General features: G+C 40.4%; 1 protein-coding gene across 1 annotated transcript in view; it reads right to left on the bottom strand.

Annotated features, from left to right (window-relative positions):
- Positions 1-4,164: 4,164 nt before the first annotated feature.
- Positions 4,165-26,059, bottom strand: part of TBCEL (tubulin folding cofactor E like) — a 74,594-nt gene continuing 52,699 nt past the window's right edge. Inside the window, exon 8 of the mRNA XM_081122728.1 lies at positions 4,165-8,021. Within this exon, the coding sequence (XP_080978854.1) occupies positions 7,703-8,021 (319 nt within the window). The 3' untranslated portion in view covers positions 4,165-7,702. The remainder of the gene's footprint in view (positions 8,022-26,059) is intronic.

The following is a 26,059-nucleotide window of genomic DNA, read 5'->3' as shown; positions in this document are numbered from 1 at the left end:
AGTCTGCTGGCTTCTCATTCTTAAAAGGAGATGTTTAAAAATAACCTGATGTGATATTTCTAATATTTTTCATATTTATTACTATCTTGGTAATAATCATTTAAACAGCAAGCTGCAAGCATCTGTTTAAATTCTTGCACGAATGCTCTAGAGCCTGCCTTCTTAAAGAATTAATATGATTTGCCTCTAAGTAACACTCATTTCCGTGTCGGCCTTCCTCATTGCAGACGCTGGGCTTGGGTACGCTGACTCCTATGGCCTAATTGTGAGGGAAGTGGCACTGGGGCTTGAGAACCACATTGATGACACTTTTAAATGTTTATTAATTAGTCAACAAAAATTTCTAGACTTCAGATCTCAATAATAAAAAATATTCTTCTCTAAAATTTAAACAAGGTCTCAGATATTTTCTGAAAGCAACTTTAGTATCTACCTCTAGCCAAAGAGTCTGTAATAGCTATTTCTAAGTAGACCAACTAACAACAAAAACCCCTCACAATTAGCTTTATTCTGACGTCCTTGCCAGCACATCAGCAATCAAGTTGAAAAAAGAGGGTGCGGGGCAGATTCCACACTTCCTCATTCACCAAGCAGCACCAAGCAGTTCCTCCAGCGGAATTTCACCTCGGCCAGGAGCAGCTGATTGCTGCAGACAATAAGTGGAGAGATTTAGGGCTATTAATCTATCTCTTTTCAAGGGCACTCAGCTGAAACAAGTGCTCACACATGTTAAGGATAAGTAATACATATACCACCCCCTGCAGAGGTGAAACCTCACTAATGATTAAAAATTAGTTTCCAGCAGAAAGGCGGCTCACAAGATGATGACATGCACGGCCATGCACGTCTGCGACGCGTTGAATGCAAGTGCCGGGGTTCGCGTGCCTGATGGGAAAGAGCACTGTCTCGGGTGCACTAACCAGGAGTAACGTACAAGCCCAAGATCAATAGTCTGTGACTTTGCACAGATGTGACAAGTCACAAAACCAGAAAAGAAGTTCTTCTTATATAACTCTGAGGGAGAATTATTTGGCAATATCTACCAAAATTACAAAACACTTTCACCTTTTGATACAGCAATCCCACTTCTGGGAATGTATTCTAGGGATGTATTTGAAACGTGTAAAAGAACATATGCTACTGAGGCAGATGAGAGAGAGAGAGGGAGGGAGGGAGAGAGAGAGGGAGAGGAAGAGAGAGGGAAGGAGAGAGGGAGGGAAGGAGAGAGGGGGAGGGAGGGAGGGAGGGAGGGAGAGAGGGGGAGGGAGGGAGGGAGGGAGAGAGGGGGAGGGAGGGAAGGAGAGAGGGAGAGAGGGAGAGAGAGAGGGAGAGGGAGGGAGAGGGAGGGAGAGGGAGGGAAGGAGAGAGGGGGAGGGAGGGAAGGAGAGAGGGAGGGAGAGGGAGGGAGGGGGAGGGAGGGAGGGGAGGGAGGAAGAGGGAGGGGGAGGGAGGGGGAGGGAGGGGGAGGGAGGGGGAGGGAGGGGGAGGGAGGGAGGGGGAGAGAGGGGGAGAAAGAGGGAGGGATGGAGGGAGGGAGGGAGGGAAATGTCCATCCCTGAGGCTCTGGTGAACATAACACTCTCAGTTACATCTTATATTATCCTGTGGAAGGGCTAAGGTGACTCCCTGTGTCCTGCTCTGAGAAAGGTCCAAAATACATTTTGAGTTTAAAAAAAAAGCAAGGTACATGATAGTCTGTAATATACTAACTTTGCTCTCTATAAGCAGAACAGTAAAAAGATATATTCTCCTTTGCTATTTGTTTATACTCTGGGAAGACACACAGGAAAGTAATAAAAGTTGGAGTACAAGGGTTCGAATGGGATTTTCTAATGTATACTTTCTTCTTTTAATTTTTAAAGACTTCTTTCTGTAAATCATTTGAAATTTAAATCAAAATTTTAACACTACCAAAGCAACTCATAGTGTCCTAGTTGTATTCTCTAATAGTGGAGTGCAGCTTCCATCTGCCCTCAAATGTTCCAGACCCAGGGGAACACATTTTTCTCTTTAGTCTGTGCTCTTTGACGTCTGCTTCCCCTTATTCTGGTTCTTATTTATTTCACACCTTCTGTGTGTTACTCGTAGTGACTAGGGAGCACTCACGGATGAAGAGCCTGTGAAAGACTGAAACTGAAATTGCATTATAATTTTTTGGCAGGTCTACATCTTGCCAACCATTACATATAATCTCTGTGTTCTATCTTGTAAACAATATTTACATTCTTCTCAAGGCTGTCTTGAGATTTGAGGAGAAATAATAGCAGTGACAACCTCTTCTTTCCCATAACAAAACCTTTAATACAGACTCCGTTAGATTATAAACTTAATTTTCCTTCTATAAATACCAATTTTAAGTTTACTTGAACATTGATGCCTCGATAAAAGTCCGAGTTGGAACAGAGTGACCTCTCTCACCTGTGTCTACTGGAACAAAGTTTTAAGGTTCTAGAATGTTCTGAGGTTAAACACCAGCTTGTCAGTCTTCTTGCATCGTGCTCCTGGTTCATTTATCCTCGGCAATAGCACCGTTGTCCAGTGCGGCATTCAGAGCGGGGAGTCCCAACACCGTTTCACAGCTCTGGAAATGGCACGAGGGCAAATTACCATTGAGTTTAGAGCCATCAGCCATCTCAGTGATTTTGTTATAGAGCAAATCAATGTAGTAAGTGGATGTTGAGGAACATCTCATTTTAGTGTTTTAGTGAAACATAAAGACTCACAATCAGTGTGGGGGGTGTTACAGAGAACTTGAGCAGCAAGTGCTACAGTATCGTTGTCAAGTGCATGCATTCCACAGCCAAATGAAAGCTTTAAACAGCTATTAGCAATTCTTATTATGCCTATTTAAAGTGAGCTTATTTCCTTTATTCTAGTTTGCTCTCTTATTTATTAGGCTTAATTATTGTTTAGGTCACTGTTTCAGTGTTTTGAAATAACATCGTAGAGAGACCACTAACTCAGCAGAATAATGCTAAACCCTAATGTTCTGTTGTTTTCTTTAGTTCAGGGTAAGGTGGGGGTATAAGAATGTTTGTGTGTATTTTCTTCACACACACACATATATTAATATAGACATTTTAGTAGATCCGTTTACGAAAAACACTAAACATTTCTAGTGTTAACAGGCAACTGTTTGAAGGGATTAGGAACACACTACACTTTAAGGAGATACAATGTGCTGTGCTATTCCTTTCAGGGCCCAACTCAAGTCCCAATTCTTAGTTACATGAAAGACTTAAAAGTAGACGAAATGACTGATGTTAATCTCTGTAATGACCTGTAAATGTTTTAAAAGTTATCTGGCTAAATTTGAACTCTAAAGTTCTAAGTCTAAGCTGAAGAACAGTTATTTCTTTTCCAGAGAAGAGTTGGAAAGAAAAAGGTAACTTCGAAGGTTGACCTTGTTAATGAACACTCTAATATGAAAGGCTCCGCACCTTAGTCCAATGAATACTGATGTCTTGACATATGTTTACCTCGCAAGTACATAAATTCAAGGACATGAATTTCACAGAGTACTTGCTATACTCAGAGAAGCTAACAATTAATACTAATTAAATAGAAATTAGCACAGAGGTTAAAAGTACAGTTCTTTAAAGTTTGAGGTAAAAATAATTTTAAATTTGAACAGGTTATGATACTTATGCACTTCTTAAGCACTGAGAAGTCAACAGACTCTGTCTTTTAAATACAGAAATAAAGCACAGTTCTTGGGCCTTAGTTCTTGACACAAGGTTAGTTCATAACCCTTTATCAAGAAATTATTGATAAGCAGGTAGCATTCAAGTGTCTAAAATTCTAATTCCTATAGAAAATTATTTTCCAAAGGAAAAAAGTGTCACAAATTTCTAAATCATCAAAATGAGATTTTCATTCTTATTCAGAAAAGGGGGAGCCAAATATCTCAGAAGGTTGAGCATGTTAGAAGTAAATAACTTTGCTAACACAAAACAGTAACATATTTCCTATGAACCTTGTTTTGCAGTTTTCATTTCTAACTTTAACAAAATTCCAGTTAAGTTTGTTAAGATGATGAAACTCTTACCAGCCTAGGCCAGTTCCCCAGAGGCCTCAATCACAGCACTGATGCTGGTTTTTAGTTATGTGAGAATAAACATGCATCTTGACCACACACTCCAGAAAAAAGTCAGAACACAAAGAGGAAGTGGACTTGGATTTTTAATTTTTTTAGATTAACTCTCTCTATATATATTAATAAAAAGTGCAAAGAACATGTTTAAATTATATTCTAAAATAAAATATATATTTCCATCAACTGCAGGAGACAACTGGCAAGAGCCTGAGAGAACCCAGTCCCTCTCCTTCGTGACAATGGGCATATATTTTGAGGAAGCACCTATGGAAAATAGTGTTCACAACACTTTTGGTAACAGATAGCTTCTGGGTGTTTTTGAAAGCAGTTAGTCTGTATTTTCAATCTAACAAGAAATAAAGGGAAAAACCAGACACACAAAGAGAAGTGATGCCACTGCAAACGGAGCCCCTGCTCTGCTGTCCAGGCCAGCTCCCCGTCTAAGTGCGCGCACTGTGGGCACCAGGTGGCCGCTCCTCCTGCACGAGGTCTCTGCTCCCGACACTGCTGATGTAGCAACACAGCTGAAACCCTGAACTTTAATTTTGCTACGTGAACAAAAATTTAAAACCCAAGCATAGTAACATTAGGCTCTGTTACACATAGCTCATGTTTTGGGCTGATTTTCATCAAAAGGTTTTAAAGAAACAAGAGGTTATATAATATCTGCTGCTTTCTTATGTATTTATGGCAATGGTGGCTATCAGTTGCAGAAACAATAGAAACTTCTAATAATAAAAAAGACATACGACTCTGAACTTTTTTTCTTTAAAACATTCTGGGATATTTCAACAATTCAAATTAGAAACTTGATTTCTATTGTGGCTTCAGCAGCTACATGCCCACATGTGGAAAGGATCCCTTGGTTTTGATTTAGATATCTTTTATTACTCCTTTCCTTTTTCATAACTGAAAAGATTTTCTGTTTTAGAAAAGATATGTTTTATACACTGTGCTATAGCAACAAATCTGTAATACTGGCTATAGCAGCATTTCGACTCATAAATGTCAATAATATGCTCTTACTGAACCTAGATGACATCAGTATTAAAATACAGATAAACAACAGCAATCAACTATGCATAACTTATAGACTCAAAGGTTCATGGTGTCTTCTCTCCTTTTTGGCCTGTTATAAAAATAATTTTGGTTCTAAGTGTCTACACAGCACCAATTTTATTTTGAAAGAAGCATCTTTACTCAGTCACCCAAATAAATCTACAAGTACACATGCTCAAATCGCTTTTCTCACTTACTTCTGTAACTCTAAAAGACTGGTAATTGTATTAGATTTTGTCTCAATCAAAAATTATTCAGCTATTATTAAAACCATCAATTACAATGCCCTAAAAATACCCACGTCCACAGAGTTAAATGAGAAGTTCCCCTGGCATGCAAGTATATAATAAAAGAATTATACCTGCAGTTGATGGACACTGTTCTGTAATAACAGAAGGAACAGGTCTCTAACAGTAAAAAAGCATTTCATAAAACTTTGTCATATATAAAATATCTTATTAATTGTGACCATTCCACTTATGATTAAAGTATAACATAAGTGTTCCCTCTGCCTTCTGCTGTGGGACAGTCAGGGGTCACACAACCTCAAAGAATAAGGGTGCATCTGCTTCCCAGGCTGACAAAAGCAAAGGGCTCAGTGATACTGTTTCTCCTTCAAACTCGTCTGCACTCACGCACACATACACAAAGCAGCCAGTTTTAATTTTCACGACACTGGGGCCACACTTTTTTCCTATTTCCAAAAATATGTCAGGAAATTGTGATTGCAAAATAATTATTCTTGTCTATACCCAACCTGGATCACCACAGCTCATTTTTAAGATTGAGAAAGAATACGTCTGCAGCAGCAGAAACCAGGCCTCACTCATCATCTTGAACCCTTTGGTTTTCACCTTCAATATCACGGTGAATGTAGACTTGGCTCAGTAGGCCTGGGTCAAAGGCTTTACAAATACTGAACCTGAAGTGCATTAATAAATACCTGCTATTATGGCATAGGAAAGTTTAAAAAGTAACAATAAACACAATGCCATATAAATGAATTTACAAGCCACGTAAAAATTTCATAAGGAATTTGCCAGAACGGTGGAATCATGTAAAAAGGTCTGAAGGTCAAAACCATCATAATGATTACATTCTTTGAAAAATACTTCAGGTGTACCCCTCCTGCCCCAGCTGTGCCAAGTGCTTCTCAAGTCTCCATCTGGACACATGGTGGGCTAAGAAAAACATGTTACAGGAAGAGACTGCACTGATTGACAAAGGAACAGAAGAAATAAAATGGCTTCAGAGTAGGTAAGGAACTAGCTTTCAGAGAAAAGTTCTTTAAATTGCTTCTGCAAAAAATATGACTTGGAGGCAATTCTGAAGTTTTGACACTTATACTTTACTCATAAATTAGTCAGAGTTGTCCTGTAGGGGCAACTAAATGAAATTGTAAAACAAAACGAATTGTTCAATTATGACACCACAAAATCCCAGGGAAGAATTGGGAATCAAAGCTCCCTTTGACCATAGTTCCCTCTTTTAATGCACAGTGCAGGAGCAAGGCCTTCAGGGGGTGACCCAGGCAGGTGTGTCACAGGAGCCTCTTCTCTCGTATGCTCCCCACTCTGCTCCCTCGCTCACACTGCGGTTCATTAGCTCATGCTCAGCTCTCCTGGCACATATATGCATTACTCTATTGGATTCTTCAAAAAGTCAGGCCTCTATTCCCAACAGTTGAAAGTAATGAAAAAGAAAGAAAGATGTGAGGAAATACATCCATAAGCAAAAATAACCCTCTGGAATCTGACATATTTCATGTTACAAAAGCAATGGTTGATACAATACGTGAAGAACAGTAAAACTGGGGTAGTTAGATACAAAGAGATCACACTGCTCTGCCAGGCTTTGCAGAGTAACAGCAAGTTTTCCTGGAGTTCTAACTCTCCATCTACTCTTCTTCAAGATCCTAATATAGTTATAGGTTCTAATTGAGTACCTGAGATCAGAATCAGGTTGAAAAATGCTTAAAACACTTAAAATTATTTCAAAAGGCAGAAATGAAGGAAAACATCACTCAAGTTGAGAAGTTAATTCTGGACAGAATAAAACTATTAGCAAACGTGCTGACACAAGTCACAATGAAAAACAACCAAACAAACCCCACGAAGAGTGAGAGGGAGGGCAGAGGAGGAACTGGGAGAGAGAAGTGCTGGCCAGTCCTGCAAAGATCCTTGTTTCCTGACTTTTGTACCACGAGACACCCTTCTGAGGGAGGTGCTGCGCATGCCGTCCTCACAAGTCTACCTAAACCGTGACGACAACTGAGCAGCAGGCGACCCCAGTACACACAGTAAGACGGTGATTTCTTCGTCATCCTCTCAGGAGGGAGGGCACATGGGCTGGAGATGTGGCCAATTCTGCTGGCAGAGCCAAAGAAATCTTGGTAAAAAATGTCCTTTCTGGGGGAAAATATACGCCACCCCCTAACCTAAACAAAGCAAAACAAAACAAAAACAATCTCCTCCCTCCTAAAGAAAACCACGGGGAAACAAATGCCCTGCAGGAATCCTTGTGTGTGTACAAGTCTGGTCTTAGAGGCTACTTTGTTTTGGATTCCACGTAGATCTTATCTCCATCCCGAATGCCAAAGGAGTGCAAGGCCCGAGAGCTGTACTTCATCTCCTCCGGGCCAAAGGGCGCTTCGTGGTCGAAGTGGTACAGAAGCATGCTGCTTGTGGGTAACTGCACTAGAGTTTTTAGTTGTTTCTTTAGTTCCGCAACTGTTTGGTCCAGACGAATGCTCATTTCTTCCACCTGGTCGTTAAAGTGGACTTCTACTTTTGCACTGCTCTGGGGTCTTAGATCCACTTCTGCCAAAGGCTCCAACTTCCCATATTTTGTGATCAGTTCATGATACCTGGAAGGAAAAGAAAGACAATGTCAGCTTAAGCTACTAGCAACTTAAGTATCAACTTTTTCACAACTACTGGTAAATCAGACAGCTACACTCAACATCTTTCTAATAGCCTATTCCAATGTTCTATCTATGTATCTGTCAGATGACCACTGTGGAATCTATGATCTGATCTGGTTTTCCTTTTGAGGTCACAGTAAAACAACATCCTTGCGGACTGAGTTTCTCCAAAAGATGGTCACCACGCCTGCTATTAATCGTTACATAGGCTCAGAGAGGAGAGCAGAACCCAGAAGAGAAGACCCTGCAACGATTACAGAGACGAGTCAAATTTGTAGCAGTTGCTTTCCTGGGTACTATCATAAAGAAGGGCAGAGGTCTAAGCACACGCTCTTGGTAACAGATGGGAAGATGGAAGTAGGCCAGCAGCAGGTCTTGAGCCCTGGAGAAGTCATAACTAACAAACAAAAATGTCTAGTTGTATGTTAGCTTTTGACCCAGCTTTTTCAGCAATGCCTTGTTTGAATGATCCAATCTAGTCTCATCAGCTACAATACAAGATATTTGTGGAAGATTCAAGAATAAATTCTTGTAAAAAAGTCTAAATGTGGGATACAAGCACCTTGATCAAAGCAGTAATAAAGAGCAAAAAGACAAACACCTAGAGGAAAGTGAATTACAGAGGTGAGGCTAGGACCCCCAAGATCAAGTTCCAATGTGGAAAATCTTGTTTACAATATTAGCCTTGGAGGATCTAGGTCTGATTTTATTGAGGAAGTTGAGCAGTTTCCTAAAAACCAGAGGGAAAAAATGCTGAAAAGATCTGATATTAACATTATTATAGCCAAGACACACAAAGGTAACTCATGACTAGAATACAATGGTCACATAAGATTATTCCCCCACCTCTCCCACTGTACTTTTGGTTTTAACTCGGTTAAATCAGCGCTACAATAAGGTGGGTAGGAGCATTAAAGACATACTAAAACGTCTGCAGTCAGCGACGGAGGCAATCGTTTCCACCGCGGGGCGAAGGGCATGTAAAGCAGCACTGGCCTTGGAGTCGGAAGATGGACGTCAGAGTCTTGACTCTTTCTTACAATTAGCTGTGACTTGGAAACTCACTCGGTCCTTTTGGATCTCAGTTTTCTCATCAGTAAAATTGGGATAATAAATTCTGCCCTTCCTACCTTATAAGAATTATATAAAATAACAACAGGTAAATAGCACTTTGCAGATTATCACTTCATGTACAAATAAAAACTATCAACATTACATTCATGCGTCTGGAACTTACATTATTAAAACGCACACACTCCTTAGAAAATATATAATTGAAAGAAACTTAGGTAGAACTTCTTGGAAAAGGTGGTGTGATGAAGAATATTACAGAATCTTCTCCTCCAAGGACTTGAGCCCAAAAGAGCACTTTTTAAATGAGTAAAGAAATCATCATCAGCAACTAACAGAAGAAGAGAGACGTCAAGCAAAGGCTGTCGTCACCAAGTCCACACCAACTGGAGTGCCCCCCGTGGGTGAAGCGCTGGGCACAGCTCCCTGTGGAAGCTCCCACGCAGGACGGCGGGCTGGAAGCGCTCAATCACACCCCGGGGGGGGGGGGGGGGGGGCTGGAAGCGCTCAATCACACCCCGGGGGGGGGCTGGAAGCGCTCAATCACACCCCAGGGGGGGCTGGAAGCGCTCAATCACACCCCGGGGGGGGGCTGGAAGCGCTCAATCACACCCCGGGGGGGGGGCTGGAAGCGCTCAATCACACCCCGGGGGGGGCTGGAAGCGCTCAATCACACCCCGGGGGGGGGCTGGAAGCGCTCAATCACACCCCGGCGGGGGGGGGGGCTGGAAGCGCTCAATCACACCCCGGCGGGGGGGGGGCTGGAAGCGCTCAATCACACCCCGGGGGGGGGGGCTGGAAGCGCTCAATCACACCCCGGCGGGGGGGGGCTGGAAGTGCTCAATCACACCCCGGGGGGGGGGCTGGAAGCGCTCAATCACACCCTGGGGGGGGCTGGAAGCGCTCAATCACACCCCGGGGGGGGGGCTGGAAGCGCTCAATCACACCCCGGGGGGGGGGCTGGAAGCGCTCAATCACACCCCGGGGGGGGGGCTGGAAGCGCTCAATCACACCCCGGCGGGGGGGGCTGGAAGCTCTCAATCACACCCCCGGGGGGGGGCTGGAAGCGCTCAATCACACCCCGGGGGGGGGCTGGAAGCGCTCAATCACACCCCGGGGGGGGGGCTGGAAGCGCTCAATCACACCCCGGGGGGGGGGGCTGGAAGCGCTCAATCACACCCCGGCGGGGGGGGCTGGAAGCTCTCAATCACACCCCCGGGGGGGAGGGTGGCTGGAAGCCCTCAATCGCGGCGCGGCGAGCGGCACCCTGCGGGAGGGCGGAGACATTGCATCCGGCGCTGGGCGCCCACTCGCACGTCCGCTTGGGCGGCGCTCCAGGGAGACACGCAGAAGCGGGCTTAGGAGGGCGCAGCATCTGTGCCCAGTCCCTGATTGGCCCATTTGTGTGCAAATAAGGACTCCAAATCTTTACATCAGTCCAAAGAACACTGTCCTGATTGGTCAGAATGTGCTGCTCTGATTGGTCAGTGAGAATGCAAATAAATATGCAGCTGCTCAGCTCCAATTGAACAAGGAAAGTCTCAGTCCTACTGGTCAATTTTCAGTCCTAGGAACTCTGGACTCAGCAACAGGCCCGCAAGGCGGCAGGCTGGGCAGCCCAGTCTCTGGCTTTTCCTTGAGATGCAGAGTGCAGGAGGGACCTCTGTAAACAAGGGCTGCTAGACTCTGGTTATGAATTTGAATCCGATTACCACAAGAGCTCCTATTTGGCAGGTATATTCTTCTCTGGTCAACAGGGGGAATAACCTTATTGCCATAATCTTTTAAAAGGAAAGAAGGATCTGAACTAGTGGTAAACGTGTGAATGCATACACTGGATGAGCTTCTTCATGCTGTTCCAATCTCTTCCAGGAATGCCTTCCTGAACTGCACAGACTGGAACTGAAAACGACATTTCCCACATTTCTTTGCAGGTGAGATTTAGCTTCTATCAATCACATTCAGTAGCTCCAGGGAGAGACATAATGGATCTAGTAGGAACAATTTGGGTAGAGGCTTCCTAATTACCAGATTGCAGTTGAAGCAGGGTGTTCCTGGCAGCAGCTTGCTGATCTCCAGATCCCAGCTAATGTGGTGTGACCCAGCACCAGGACATCAGCTTCCTGAGTCTCTCCTTATACGATTCTAGTGGAGGTAGCAGTGCCCTTGGCCCACCAGTTCTTTGGTAGCATTTTAGAAGCAGACCAGTTCCAGGGAGACAGACCTTCCAAAGATTTTGTAAGCACCTTATTTTCTGTATTAAATTCCTTTCTTCTTAAAATAGCTATAGTGAGGTGATGTCAGAGGAATGGTGGCATGAGAGATTCCCATAGACTCTCCCCTTGAATTTTCAACAACTTGAACAGCTATAACTCAACAAATGATTCCCTGTTCAATGCACAAATGCAACTGAGATATCCATGCACTGAAACATCTAAAGGTAGGCAAGTCAGAACAAACGAGGGAGGTGAGAAGAGCGGAGTCTGGTGGTGGCTGGTGCTCCCTTCAGCTGGGAAGAGCGAAGAGATTCAGTGGACATTACTGCAGCAATGAGTAGTACAAGCTGCATCTGAGCCCAAGGACATAGCACCAGGGTATGGTCATAGTTGTCAGGTGATCAGCATTCCAGAGAAACAAAGCCATGGAGCTCTACTGTCCATAGCCTCCCAGAGTGCGCCTCCATTCACCCTTTGTGTTGGGCTGCAAAGCATATTATCTGCAACCCCAAGAACTGGTACTACAGAATCACCTTTTCCCTGAGCAAAGGGTGCATGCACTCTGTGACCAGTCCTGGGGTCAGGGTTCAGGGGGTACCCTGCGGAGGTCTGAGGTCATCATTGTCAGGAGGCCAAAACAACTAAGAAGCTGGCTGGTTCCCCCAGCCTACCCTACCCCCACACAATATGGCTACACAGACATTAGCCTCTGGCTGTGGACAGCACTGGGATTTCACAGAGATAAGAAAACTTGTGATTCAGCACCTTCTACTGGAACGTAATGGAAAGACCTCTTCATATTAATGTGCTAGAGAAATGCCACTCATACACAAATGCCTAGATAGAGAAGGAATCCATCAAATAACACAAATAACCAAGGTAGCTAGGCAGCTCAGAAACAAAATGAAAAAACACCAGAAAACAAACTTAAAGACATGGAAATATATAATATACATGACAAAGAAGTCAAGATTGCACTTCTGAATATACTCAACGAGATGTGAGAAAATACAGGCAATTAAGTGAGCTCAGAAAACAAACCAACAAACAAAATGAGTACTTTATAAAAGATACTGAAACTTTAAAAATGAACCAAACAGAAATTCTCAAGATGAGAAACTCAATAAAAGATCAAGAATGAATTGGTGAGCACAGGAAACAGAGTGGACGAGATGGAAGAAAGGATTAGTGATGTCGAAAAAAGAAATCTAGAAGTGATGCAGAGGAAAGAAGAGAGATACTTGAGCATAAAAAAAATATATGAATGAGCACTACAAGAAGAATCTGACTCCATCAGAGAGAGCAATATAAGAATAGGCATACCAGAAAAAGAAGAGAGGGTGAAAGGAATGGAGAACTTATTCAAACAAACAGTGGATGAGAACTTCTGAAGCTGATGGAAAGAGCTAGATCCTTGAATCCAAGAAGCAAACAGAACACCTAGTTACCTCAATCCAAAAGGCCTTCTTCAAGGCACATTGTATTAAAACTGTCAAAAATTAATGACAAAGAAAGAATTCTCAAGGCAGCCAAGGAAAACAATAAAGAAACTTACAAAGGAAAGCCTATTAGGATATCATGAGACTTCTCAACAGAAAATCTACAAGGCCGAAGAGAGAGGAACCAAATATTCAAACAAGTGAAGGAGAGAAATTACCAGCCAAGAATAGTATATGCATCAAAGTTATCATTTAAATGTGAAGGAGAAATAAAGACTTTTCCAGACATACAGAAGCTAAGGGAATTCACTACCAGAAGACTGTTACTCCAGGAAATAAGGGGGATATTCTACCTGAAACAAAGAACAAAAGGTCACAAAACTATGAGTAAGATCACCAACAAACTTACAGCATAAACAGGGGTAATCTGTGACAACAAAAACAAAAGAAGAGGGGATAAAAGTCTGAATTTGCACAGGATGGAAATCAGATGCACTCAAAGGACTACTGTATATATGAAACTTTCTTATTCATAAACCTAATGGTAACCACACTGAGACACATAGCTTAAAAAAAGAAGAAACAGAGGAAAGAAGAAACACACACCACCAAACCAAAACAACACATTGAATCACAAAGGAAAAGAACCAATGGAACGAGTTCAGAAAAAACAGAGGGTTCCAAACACGAAGGACCCAAAGAGACCCACTCCAAGACACATCATAATTAAAAGGGCAAGTGTCAAGGACAAAGAGAAAATATTAAGGGCTGCAAGAGAGAGAGAGAAGCAGTGATCTACAAAGGAACCCCCATAAGGCTGACAGCTGATATCTCAACAGAGACTCTTCCGGCAAGAAGGCAGTGGCATGAAGTTCTCCAAGTAATGAAAAGCAAGAACATGCAACCAAGATTGCTTTATCCAGCAAGGCTATAATTTAAAATTGAAGGTGAAATAAAGAACTTCCCAGACAAAAAAAAAAAAAAGGCTAAAGGAGTTCAGTACCACCAAACCAGCATTGCAAGAAATGCTAAAAGGACTGCTTTAAGAAAAAGAAGGAATAGTGAGAGAAAGGTACATCAGCGTAAAGGGGAAAATGGCATTAAATAAGTTGATATCAATAGTAACCTTAAATGTAAACAGAATAAATGGTCCAATCAAAAGACATAGAGAAGATGAATGGATAAGAAGACAGGACCCAAATATATGCTGTCTACGAGAGACCCACCTGAGAGCAAAAGACTCACACAGACTAAAAGTGAAGGGATGGAGTAAAATATTCCATGCAAATGGAAAGGAAAAGAAAGCTGGAGTAGCAATTCTTATTTCTGACAAAACAGACTTCAAAATAAAGATCATAGCAAGAGACAAAGATGGTCACTACATATTACTAAAGGGATCAATCCAACAGGAGGAAATAACCCTTATGAACATTTATGCACCCAATACAGGAGCACCTAAATATATAAAAAAATTTGTGGGGGACTTTAAAGGGGAGATTGACAGCAACACAATCATAGTGGGGGACTTTAACACCACACTGTCAGCACTGGGCAGATCATCAAGACAAAAAATCAACAGGGAAATGCAGACCTTAAATGACTCACTAGACCTAATGGATTTAATTGACATTTACAGAACGTTTCACCCCAAAGCAGCAGAATATACATTCGTCTCAAGTGCACATGGAACATTCTCAAAAATAGACCACATGTTAGGGGACAAGGCAAGTCTCTACAAATATAAGAAGATTGAAATCATATCAAGCATCTTCTCGGTTCACAATTCCATGAAACTAGAAATCAACCACTATAAAAAAACTCAAAAATATTCAAACACATGGAGGCTAAATAGCATGTTATTAAATAATGAATGGGTTACCAATGAGGTCAAGGAAGAAATCAAACACTTCATGGAAAGCAAAGAAAATAAACAGACAACAACCCAAAACCTATGGTCCATGGTGAAAGCAGTCCTGAGAGGAAAATTCATAGCATTACAGGCCCAACTCAAGAAACAAGCAGAAGATCTAATGAACCATCTAACACAACAACTAAAAGAACTAGAACGAGAACAGCAAGAAAAGCCCCGAGGAAGTAGAAGGAAGGAAATAATAAAAATCAGAGCAGAAAATAATGACATAGAGACTAAAAAAAAATACAAAAAAATCAATGAAACCTAGACCGGCTCTTTTAAAAGGTAAATAAGATTGATGCACCTTTAGCCAGACAAACTAAGAAACAAAGAGAGAGGACCCAAATAAATAAAATCGGAAATGAAAGAGGCGATATAACAACTGACCCAACAGAAATACAAAGGATTGTAAGAAAATACTACCAGCAACTATATGCCAACAAACAGGAAAACATGGGTGAAATGAACAAATTCCTAGAAGTATACAACCTTCCAAAGCTGAATCAAAAAGAGGCAGAAAACCTGAATAGGCCGATAACAACTAATGAAATTGAAGCACTAATTAAAAAACCCCCAACAAACAAAAGTCCTGGACCAGATGGATTTACAGGCGAGTTTTACCAAACATTCAAAGAAGAATGAACACCTATTCTATTCAAACTATTCCAGAAAATTCAAGAGGAGGGAAAACTCCCAAATTCTTTTTATGAGGCCAGCATCATCCTAATCTCAAAACCAGATAAAGATACTACAAAGAAAAAATTACAGGCGAATATCCCTGATGAACATAGATGCTAAAATCCTCACTAAAATACTAGCAAACCGGATCCAGCAAGACATTAAAAAGATCATACATCATGACCGAGTGGAATTTATTCTGGGGATGCAAGGCTGGTACAACATCCACAAATCAATAAATGTGATACATCACATAAACAAAATGAAGGACAAAAATCATATGATCATATCAATAGACGCAAAAAAAGCATTTGACAAAATCCAGCACCCATTTCTGATAAAAACTCTCAGCAAAGTGGGAATAGAGGGATCATACCTCAACATAATAAAGGCCATATATGACAGACCTACAGCCAACATCATACTCAATGGGCAAAAACTAAAACCATTTCCATTAAAAACCAGAACAAGACAGGGATGTCCACTTTCACCACTCTTATTCAACATAGTACTGGAAGTTCTCACCATAGCCATCAGACAGGAAGAAAACATAAAAGGTATCCAAATTGGAAAGGAGGAAGTAAAACTGTCCTTATTTGCAGATGACATGATATTGTACATAGAAAACCCTAAAGGCTCCATCAAAGTACTACTAGATTTGATAAATGAATTTGGCAAGGTAGCTGGATACAAAATCAACATCCGGAAATCAATGGTGTTCTTATACACCAACAATGAACTTTCAGAGAGAGAAACTAAAAAACCAATACCATTTACCACTGCAACTAAAAATATAAGATACCTAGGAATAAACTTAACCAAGGATGTAAAAAACCTGTACTCGGAAAACTACGTGACACTGAAAAAAGAAATAGAGGAAGATTTAAACAAGTGGGAGAATATACCATGCTCATGGACTGGAAGAATTAATATCATTAAAATGTCATACTACCCAAAGCAATTTATAAATTCAATGCAATTCCTATTAAAATACCAACAGCATATTTCACAGACCTAGAACACACATTTCGAAAATTTATATGGAACCAAAAAAGACCTCGAATAGCTGCAGCCATCTTGAGAAAAAAGAACAGAGTGGGAGGGATCACATTACCGGACTTCAAACTGTACTACAAAGCCATTGTAATCAAAACGGCCTGGTATTGGTACAACAGGCACATAGATCAATGGAACAGAACAGAGACCCCAGAAATAGACCCACACCACTATGGTCAGTTAATATTTGACAACGGAGGGAAGAGTATCCAGTGGAGTAAATACAGTCTCTTCAATAAGTGGTGCTGGGAAAATTGGACAGGTACATGCAAAAAAGTGAAACTAGACCACCAACTTTCACCATTCACAAAAATAAACTCAAAATGGATAAAAGACTTAAATGTAAGTCACAAAACCATAAAAATCCTGGAAGAAAACATAGGCAGTAAAGTCACAGATATCCCACATAGTGGACTTTTCACTGATCCATCTCCTAGGGCAAGAAAAACAAAAGAAAAAATTAACATATGGGACTACATCAAACTAAAAAGCTTCTGCACAGCAAAAGAAACTGACAACAAAGCAAGGAGACAGCCAACCCGATGGGAGCTGGTACTTGCAAACAACAGCTCCAGCAAGGGGTTAATATCTGAAATATATAAAGAACTCATACAACTCAACACCAAACAAACCACCTAATTAAAAAATGGGCAGAGGACCTGAGCAGGCACTTTTCCCCAGAAGACACACCAGTGAATGGCCAATAGAGATATGAAAAGATGTTCAACTTCACTAACACTTAGGGAAATGCAAATCAAAACCACAGTGAGAGACCACCTCACACCTGTTAGAATGGCTGCTGTCGACAAGACAGGTAATAACAAGTGTGGAGAGGGTGTGGAGAAAACCTCATTCACTGCTGGTGGGCATGTAGACTGGTACAGCCACTGTGGAAACAGTGTGGAGGTTCCTCAGAAAATTAAGAATAGAGCTACCATATGACCCAGCAAACTCTCTCCTGGGTATCTACCTGAAAACTAGAAAACACTATTTGCAAAGATACATGCACCCCTATGTTCACTGCAGCATTATTCACGGTGGCGAAGACATGGAGACAACCAAAGAGTCCTCTGATAGAGGACTGGATGTGGGACAGCCTGGCCAGAGTGATTCAGTTGGTTGAGTGTTGTCCTGTGCACTGAAAGGTTGCCGGTTTGATGCCCAAGCAGGATTAAAAAAAAAAAAAAGATGTGGTACATGTACACAGTGGAACACTACTCAGCCGTAAGAAAGGATGAAAGACTGCCATTTGTGACAACGTGGTTGGACTCTGAAAATATTATGAAAACTGAAATAAATCAGTCAGAAAAAGCTAAGAATCATATGATTCCACTCATACATGGGATATAAAACTGAAACTCAGAGACACAGACGGCAGCATGGAGGTCACCAGAGGGAAGGGGTGGGGAGGCAGTAAAGGGTAAAGGGGGACAAATGTATGATGACGGAAGATTACATGACTTTGGGTGGTGGGCACACAGTGCAATATACAGATCATGTATCACAGAATTATACCTATATGACCCTATTAACCAATGTCACCCCAATAAATTTAACTGAAAAATAGCTAGTGTGGCTTCTGTTATCTATAACTGATTCCCAAATTATACTCCTTCAAATGATTTTCCATGACTTCAGAGTGGCCTCAAGTTGGCCCATGCCTGTATTACAACCAAAGTGATAAAACACAAAGTGATAAAACACAAACTTGACCACTTCATCCCTCTACTTAAATCACACGACTATCAGGATGAAACCCTAACTCTAACATGGCTGTGCTAGGCAGGACTTTGGCACCCATAATCTTCATTCCCTGGTGTTATTCTCAAGATTATATTATGTTATACGGCACAGCTGACCTTAAATAGGGAGGTTAACTGGATGGGCCTAATTGGATCATATGAGCCCTTAAAAGCACAGAAGTTTCTCCAGTTAGCAGCAGAAGAGGAAGTCAGAGAGGGTCCAAGCAAGAGAAGAACCTGACATACCACTGCTAGCTTGAAGATGAAGTGGGGGCACTTGGAAGGCATGAGAAAAAAACAGAATTCCACCACCATCCTTAACTAGCAAGGTGATTCTTCTCCAGATCCTCCACTAAGGAACACAGCCCTGCTGACCCCTTGATTTTGGCCTTGTGAGACCAGAGAACCCAGCTTAGCCACACTGTGCCCAGACTTCTGACCCACAGAAACTGTGACATAATTAGTAGGGATTGTTTTAAGCCACTAAGCTCAAGGTAATTTGTTACGGTAGCAACTGAAAATGAATACAATGACTGTAAAAGGTCCTTCGAGATCTAGTTCCTTCACAATTTTCCAAACTTACTTTGTGCCACCAACATTAACACTTTCTGAACCCGCTTTTCCACTTGTTTAAATTTAAAAATCAATGTTTATTAATTTTCAGTAAAAGCCAGCAGAGTTGTGTATATGGTTAGACGTTGGGATATGGGCTATAACAAATATTCACTCTACTACATAAAACTAAAGAAAAATATCCAAGTTGTGACTGACTTAACACACTGAATATGTTCCTCTAAAGATATATAAGCAAAAATTATGATTTCAAAATAGTATATTTACTCTCAATTGCCTTGTTTTGAATTATCATTAACAGGGCAAATCAGTAAATATAAGAAATCATGATTTTACAAAGTTCCCAGTAAGTTTTAGAAACCAATTTCTTCCTGCTTAGACATTTTACTCACTCTTCACGAGTCCACCCAAACTGAGCTGCATCCGAATATTATTGGAGCTTTTCCTGGCATCAGCCTTAAAGCTATAGTCTTAAGAGGTAAATTATTTCTGATGACTAAGTATTCTTCAAAGGTAATGATTTCAATTTATATTCTACCAATCAGTACTTCTACCTGACTATTTTAAAAATATTTAATATTTAAAGATCTCACTTCTGAAGTAAGCAAAATGCTCTGAACCTACCTTGGAAGACAATATTGATACGGATGTATTGCAATAATACAATACTAAAATGTAATATAGGCTGTATTTGTGTTCAGAAATTCTGAACACCATTCCACCATGATGCTCTAACAAAGAATGAACAATCGCAAGACAGACAAAGCTGACTGCACGCAGCAGGAAGGCCAGCACGACCACGCGGTCCACCAAGATGGGAACGAAACCAAAGCCAGGTGCAGCCTTGTGAGGAGCTCAACCCACAGGCAAACTGGAACTATTGTTTCCTTCCTATTGAATAAAAACACCCACTGAAAGAAAAGCTCCTTAGACTTTCGGGGTCTCCCGTCATGCCAGTGAGCACTCACATTGCTTGTAAAGGGAGGTTGAAGGTGGCACTAACAAACCGGATAGAGAGTGAAGCATCCGTAGTGGAGCTAAGGCGGCTCCACTCCCAGGGCACATAAGCAAGCCGCCCGCACTAAGGGCTCCTGGTCCGCGGCACCTGCCGAATGGGGCAGCCACGTGAGCAGGTGCTAGGAGTACGATGGCCGGGTTGGGAGAGAGGTGCTCCTATCTCCTGACTGCCCACTTTCACTCTTGATCCTAAGATACCTGGAGGCATCTCCTCCATCACAACTGAGTAATAGGTCCATGACCCCAGAATAAATGAAGACTTGGCACACTACTTGAAAAAGATTGCAGGTCCCTATTATAAGTCTTAGTCAGAGGGTGAATTCATGTTAACACTTAAAACCCAGAAAAGAACAGAGACAAGGTTAACTCGTTCTCAGCTCTGAAGAGAGCTAGGATAAAGTATCCCAACTAAATAATACAGGCATTAAGTATCTTATATAATTTTTAGGGAACTGGAAAGCTAAAGTAGGTATAGAACCAGGGGGTTTAATGGCAGAAGCTTCCATGTCTGGACTTCACGTCTCCAGACCTATTACAAACAGCAGTTCCGTCCCAGGGGCGCCCTTAAGGAAAAGGACTCACATTTCTGCAGGCGCCCACACCGCATATTCCGGAGGTGGCGGCCTGTCCCTAACGACTGCTCGAGGTGTGCTCACAGGTGGCTTATATAGGAGTCTTAATTTTAACAAATCTGTTGTTCTTCAAATGCAGACCCATACTGAATTGGCTGGAGTCTTTATTATAAATAACGCTATCTCACTCCGAAATAAATCCCTAAGACATGCCTCTCTCTCTTTAAGGAATGCCACAAATAAAACATGAAAAATCTGACAGCTCACTTGGTTGAACCAAATCACTGAAGTAAAACTAGAAGAAAAATATTTATTTAGTTTACTTTGTTTCCCAAGGCATTATGAATAATTAAAAAATATATTCTAAAACATCTGGTTGCTGTTACTTAATCTCTCTTACTATATATAGTATGCTTTCTCTTATTTTGATATGGTATCGTATCATGGCATATAAAAGAAATCTCCTTAACTTTCTACAAGTGGGATTTTACACTTACACATTTACAGATGCAGTCACTAGGGCCAGTCTGTTAGCCCAAAGTCTAGCAGCCAGAAATGGGAGAGAAGAGATGAGGTCTCGGGTCTTGCTTTCCAACCACCACTCATTCTCAGGTCTTGTCCTCCTTATGGTCTGCTGCATGATGACACTGTTCTAGAAATATCTTCCCATCCTACATCTCAAATGCCCCTTCAATTGCTTTTTATGGGTTCTCGGTACTCTCTTTACCATCTGCATACACTTGGGCAGTCCTCACAGTCACTCCTGCATTCTCTTCCCCTACCTCTTCAGGATCTCTCATCACAGACCTAATTCTCTTACTTAGCTGAAGCCATACACGTTTCCCACTTGTCTTCCTTAAGCGTCTGTATTTCACTTACTTCCAGAATTGTTTATTCTCACCGTTCACACAAAGCAAAGTATCTTGAACTGAATGTAGTATTTCCCACATAGTTTTTCACAAAGGCTTAACTCATGGAAGTTTGTTTCAATTCACTATTTCTTAAATTCAGGTCCTGTCATAACTACCTAGGGTATGGATACATAGAATGTGACCTACTCAAATACTGAAATACTCAGCAGCAGTTGGAAGAATGATTTAAAGTCACATAGATTGGAAAGGAAGACAAACACTGTGCTTAACACAGACAGCATGGCTGTCCAGTGCATCTACAGCAGAGCTACTAAGGCCAGTAAGTTTAGAGAGGTTGCAGAACACAGGGTCCACATACAAAAATCAATTGTGTTTCTACAACAAGCAGTTAAAATTGAAATAAAAAATAGTACTATTTATAACAAGACCAAGATACATGAAATCCTTCAGTAAATATGTAACAAAATATGTGCAGGAGCTATATGTGGAAAAATACAAACACCAATTTCTGAAAAAATCAAAGGCGGCAAATAAATGGAGAGGTACACTGGTTCATGGACAGTAAGACTCAATACGGTTACGATGTCAATTCTACCCAAATTGTTCTACAGTTTAACACAGTGGAAATCAATATCCCAGCAGAATTTTTCCCAGAACTCAATAAGCTTATCTTAATATTTCTATGTAAAGAAAACAGAATAGCACAAATAGCTTTGAAAAAGAAGATAAAAGTTGGAGGACCCACACCACCTAAATTTCAAGAGCTACAGGAACCAAGACAGTATGACACTGGCCAAAGAATAGACACATGGGTCAATGGAAAGGAACAGAGAACCCAGAAATAGAGAATCTATATATACAGCCAATTAAATTTCAACACAGGTGTTAAATCAATGTCGTAGAGAAAGAACAGTCTTAGGGTGCGCGAACCCTTGCTGCAGCTACACCCAGCTGCCAGAATTAAAACGAAAGACTTAATCCATACTCTGCATCACTTAAACATTTTAACTCAAGTGAATCATAAGCTTAAATGTAAAACCTAAAACTCTAAAATGTCTACAAAAATTTTTTAAAAACCTCTGTAATCTTAGTTGCTCAAAGATTTCTGAGACATTACAAAAGCACAATCCATAAAAGCAAAAAACTCAAGAAGTTGAATATCATTAAATTTTAAATTTATATGACTTGAAAGAAACTGTTAAAGAATGCCATGACAAGCCACAAAGAAAACACAACACGCATCTGGTTAGGGACATATGTCTGGAATATATGAAGAGCTCTTAAAACCTAATACGATGAAAACCAACAGCCCAGTACAAACATGGCAACGGATTTTAAGTGTCTGCTTCACCAAAGGCGGCATCTGAAAGCGAACCGGCATCACTGCCATTAGGGAGGCTGGGTTAGAGCCACAGTGAGATGCCAGTACATGCCTATCAGAATGGCTAAAATGAACAGAAACAAAACACCTGAGAACACCAGTGATGAGGATGTGGAGTCACAGCAACGCTTACTGTCGCTGGTGGGAAAGCAAACGGTACAGCCGCTTTGAAAGGCAGCTTGGCAAGTTCATCATACCCGGCCCGTATAACCCAAACATTCCACTCCTAGGCATTTTATGCAAGAGAATTAAGAACTTATATTCACACAGAAACCTGTAGGTGGCTGGTTATCAAAGATTGTTTAAAAAATCCTTACCCAAGGATATGTTTTTTATTGATTTTTAGAGAGAGAGGAAGGGGGAGCGGGAGGGCGAGGGAGGGGGGGAGGAGGGAGCAGAGAGAGACAGAGGCAGAAAGAGAGAAACATCAATCAGTTGCCTCCCGTATGTGCCCAACCGGGGAACAAACCCACAACCTAGAGATGTGCCCTGACTGGGAATTGAACCTGCAACTTTTTGGTGTATGGGACAGTGCTCCACCCAACTGAGCCACCTGACCAGGGCTATCAAAGCTTTCCTAATAAGCTGCTAAAAAAAAGGAAACAACAGAAATGTACTTCAGCTGATGACTGGCTAAATAAACAGTTACATTTATATAAAAGAATACTACTGAGCAGTAAAAGGAATCTCACTAATGATACACACAAGACAAGTGAATCTCAAATGCAGTAAGCTAAGTAAAAGAAACTAGACTCAAAAGGCTGTCCATCTCCTCTCAGCAAAGGTTAAAACTACGCGGAAAAAATCAGCAAGAAGAGACCTGAACAAAACATCCATCAACAGAATCTCGTGCACATATACAGAACACTACATCCAACGACAGCAGAACGCACCTTTTACCAAAGCACCCCTGGAACAATCACCAAGATAGGCAATAAAATAAACTTTAAGAAATTTAAAAGAATTGATATTACACAGGGTATGTTCTTTAACCATAATGGAGACAAAGGTAAAAATCAATAACAGAAAAATTCCTAAACACTTGGAAATTAAATTTCTAAATAATTCATGAGTAAAACAAGAAGACAAATAAAATAATAATAAAAAACAAATAAATGAAAATAAAAATATAACATATCAAACATGTGAGATGCCAGCAGTGCTGAGAGTAAAATTTATAGCACTAAATATTTATTAGGAAAAGTCTCAAATCAGTAATCTACATTCTTACCTCAAAAATAAACAAACAAAAAAAGCAAATCAAACAAAAAGGAAGGAAATAACAAAAATAGCAGAAATTAATGCTTTCTTTAAAAAGTAAAACTACACTAAAAAATACAAAACACTGCTGAAAAAAATTAAAGATGACACAAATAAATGGAAACAGATTCCATGTTGATGGTTTGGAATACTTAGTATTATTAAGATGTCTAAATACCCAAAGCAATGTACAGATTCAGTGTAATCCCTATCAAAGTCCCAAAGCACTACTTTGCAGAAATAGGAAAAATCATCCTGAGTTTCATATAGAATTTCAAAGAACACTGAAAACAATTCTGAAAACGAAGAATAAAGTTAGAGGACTAACACATCCTTAATTCAAAACATATTTTTGAATTAATGCCAGCGTAGTACTGGCATTATGACAGACGAACAGACCAATAAAACGGAATACTGAGGCCATAAATAAAACCTCAGGTAGATGGTCAGTGATCATCAGTAAAGGTATCAAGACCTCTAAATAGGAAACGGGCAGCTTCTTCAACAAATGCGGCTGAGAAAACTGTATATCCACATGCAAAATAACCACAAACCATATACAAAAAAATTAACTCAAAATACACTGAAAACCTAAATGTAAGACCTCAAACTATAAAACTCCTAGAAGAAAACATATGGGAAAAGCTACATGACATTGGTCTTGGCAATGATTTCTTAGCTGTTACACCAAAAACACAGGCAACAAAAGCATAAACAGACAAATGGGACTACATCAAACTTAAAAACTTTTGTGCATCAAAGGATACAAAGAACAGAGCAAAAAGGCAACTTACAGAATGGGAGAAAATATTTGCAAATCATATATCTGATAAGGGGTTAATATCCAGGATTTATAAGAAATCCTACAACTGAACAATAACAACAACAAAAAACTTGATTTAAAAATGGGCAAAGGACTTGAATAGATATTTCTCCAAAGATGACATACAAATGACCAACAGGCACATAAAAAATTGTTCAACATCATTAATTATCAAAGAAATACAAATCAAACCCACAATGAAATACCACAATACCCATCAAGATGGCTATCAAAAATCCCCACAAAATAACAAGTCTTGGTTAGTGGAAAAACTGGAACCTTTTTGCACCGTTGGTGTGATTGTAAAAGGATGCAACCACTATGGAAAACAGTATGGTGGTTTTTCAAAAATTAAAAATAGAACTATACAACCCAGCAATCCCACTTCTGGGATTCAAAAGAAATGAAAAGCTGGGTCTTGAAGAGATCTGCACACCCATGTTCATAGCAACACTATTTATAATAGCCAAGAGATGGAAACAACCCAAATGTCTACTGATGGATAAATGGATAAACAAAATGTGGCATGTACACACAATGGAATATTATTCAGCCTTAAGAAGAAGGAAATCTGTCAAATGCTACAACACAGATGAACCTTGAGGAAATTAAGTGAAACAAATCAGTCACAAAAAGATGAATACTGTATGATTCCATTTATATAAAGCATCAAATTCATAGACACAAAGTAGGTTGCCAAGCACGTGGTTTCAGTGGGCTGCAGAAAGGGGGCATTGGGGAGTTGATGATGGAAACAGAGTTTCAGTTTTGTCAGATGAAAAATGTTCTGGAGATTTGTTGTGCAACAAAGTGCATGTACTTAGCACTTCTGAACTATACACTTAAATAGGGTTAAGATGGTAAATTTTGTTATGCCTATCTTACTACAATTTTTTTTAAAAATTATTAAGTTGGTAAACTTTATGTGTATTTTACTACAATTAAATTTTTAAAAATTAAATTATAAAAAAGGAATTTAACATCAATCTTACACAGTCTTGTCCAGAAAACAGAAGAGGAGGGAACACTTACCAATTCATTTTATGAAGCCAGTATTATCCTGATACCAAAAGCACATAAAATTGTTTAAAAAAAAATACTACATACCAATATTGCCCATGACCTTAAACACAAAAATCCTAAACAAAATATTAGCAGACTAAATTCAACAATGTATGGAAAGAAATATGCATCACAACTGAGTGGAAATAGTCTAGGGATGCAAGACTGGTTTAACAACTGAAAATCAATCAATATGGCATCCCTGCCAACAAGCTAAAGAAGAAAAATCACATCACAGTAACTGATACAAAAAAAGATTAGAAAAACTGATATCCATTTATAATAAAAATTCTCAGTATGTTAGAAA

The sequence above is a fragment of the Miniopterus schreibersii genome, assembly GCF_964146895.1.
Source record: "Miniopterus schreibersii genome assembly, chromosome: 20".
Taxonomy (NCBI): Eukaryota; Metazoa; Chordata; class Mammalia; order Chiroptera; family Miniopteridae; genus Miniopterus; species Miniopterus schreibersii.
Note: the sequence above shows the minus strand (reverse complement) of the source record. Positions and strands in the feature narration are given on the sequence as shown.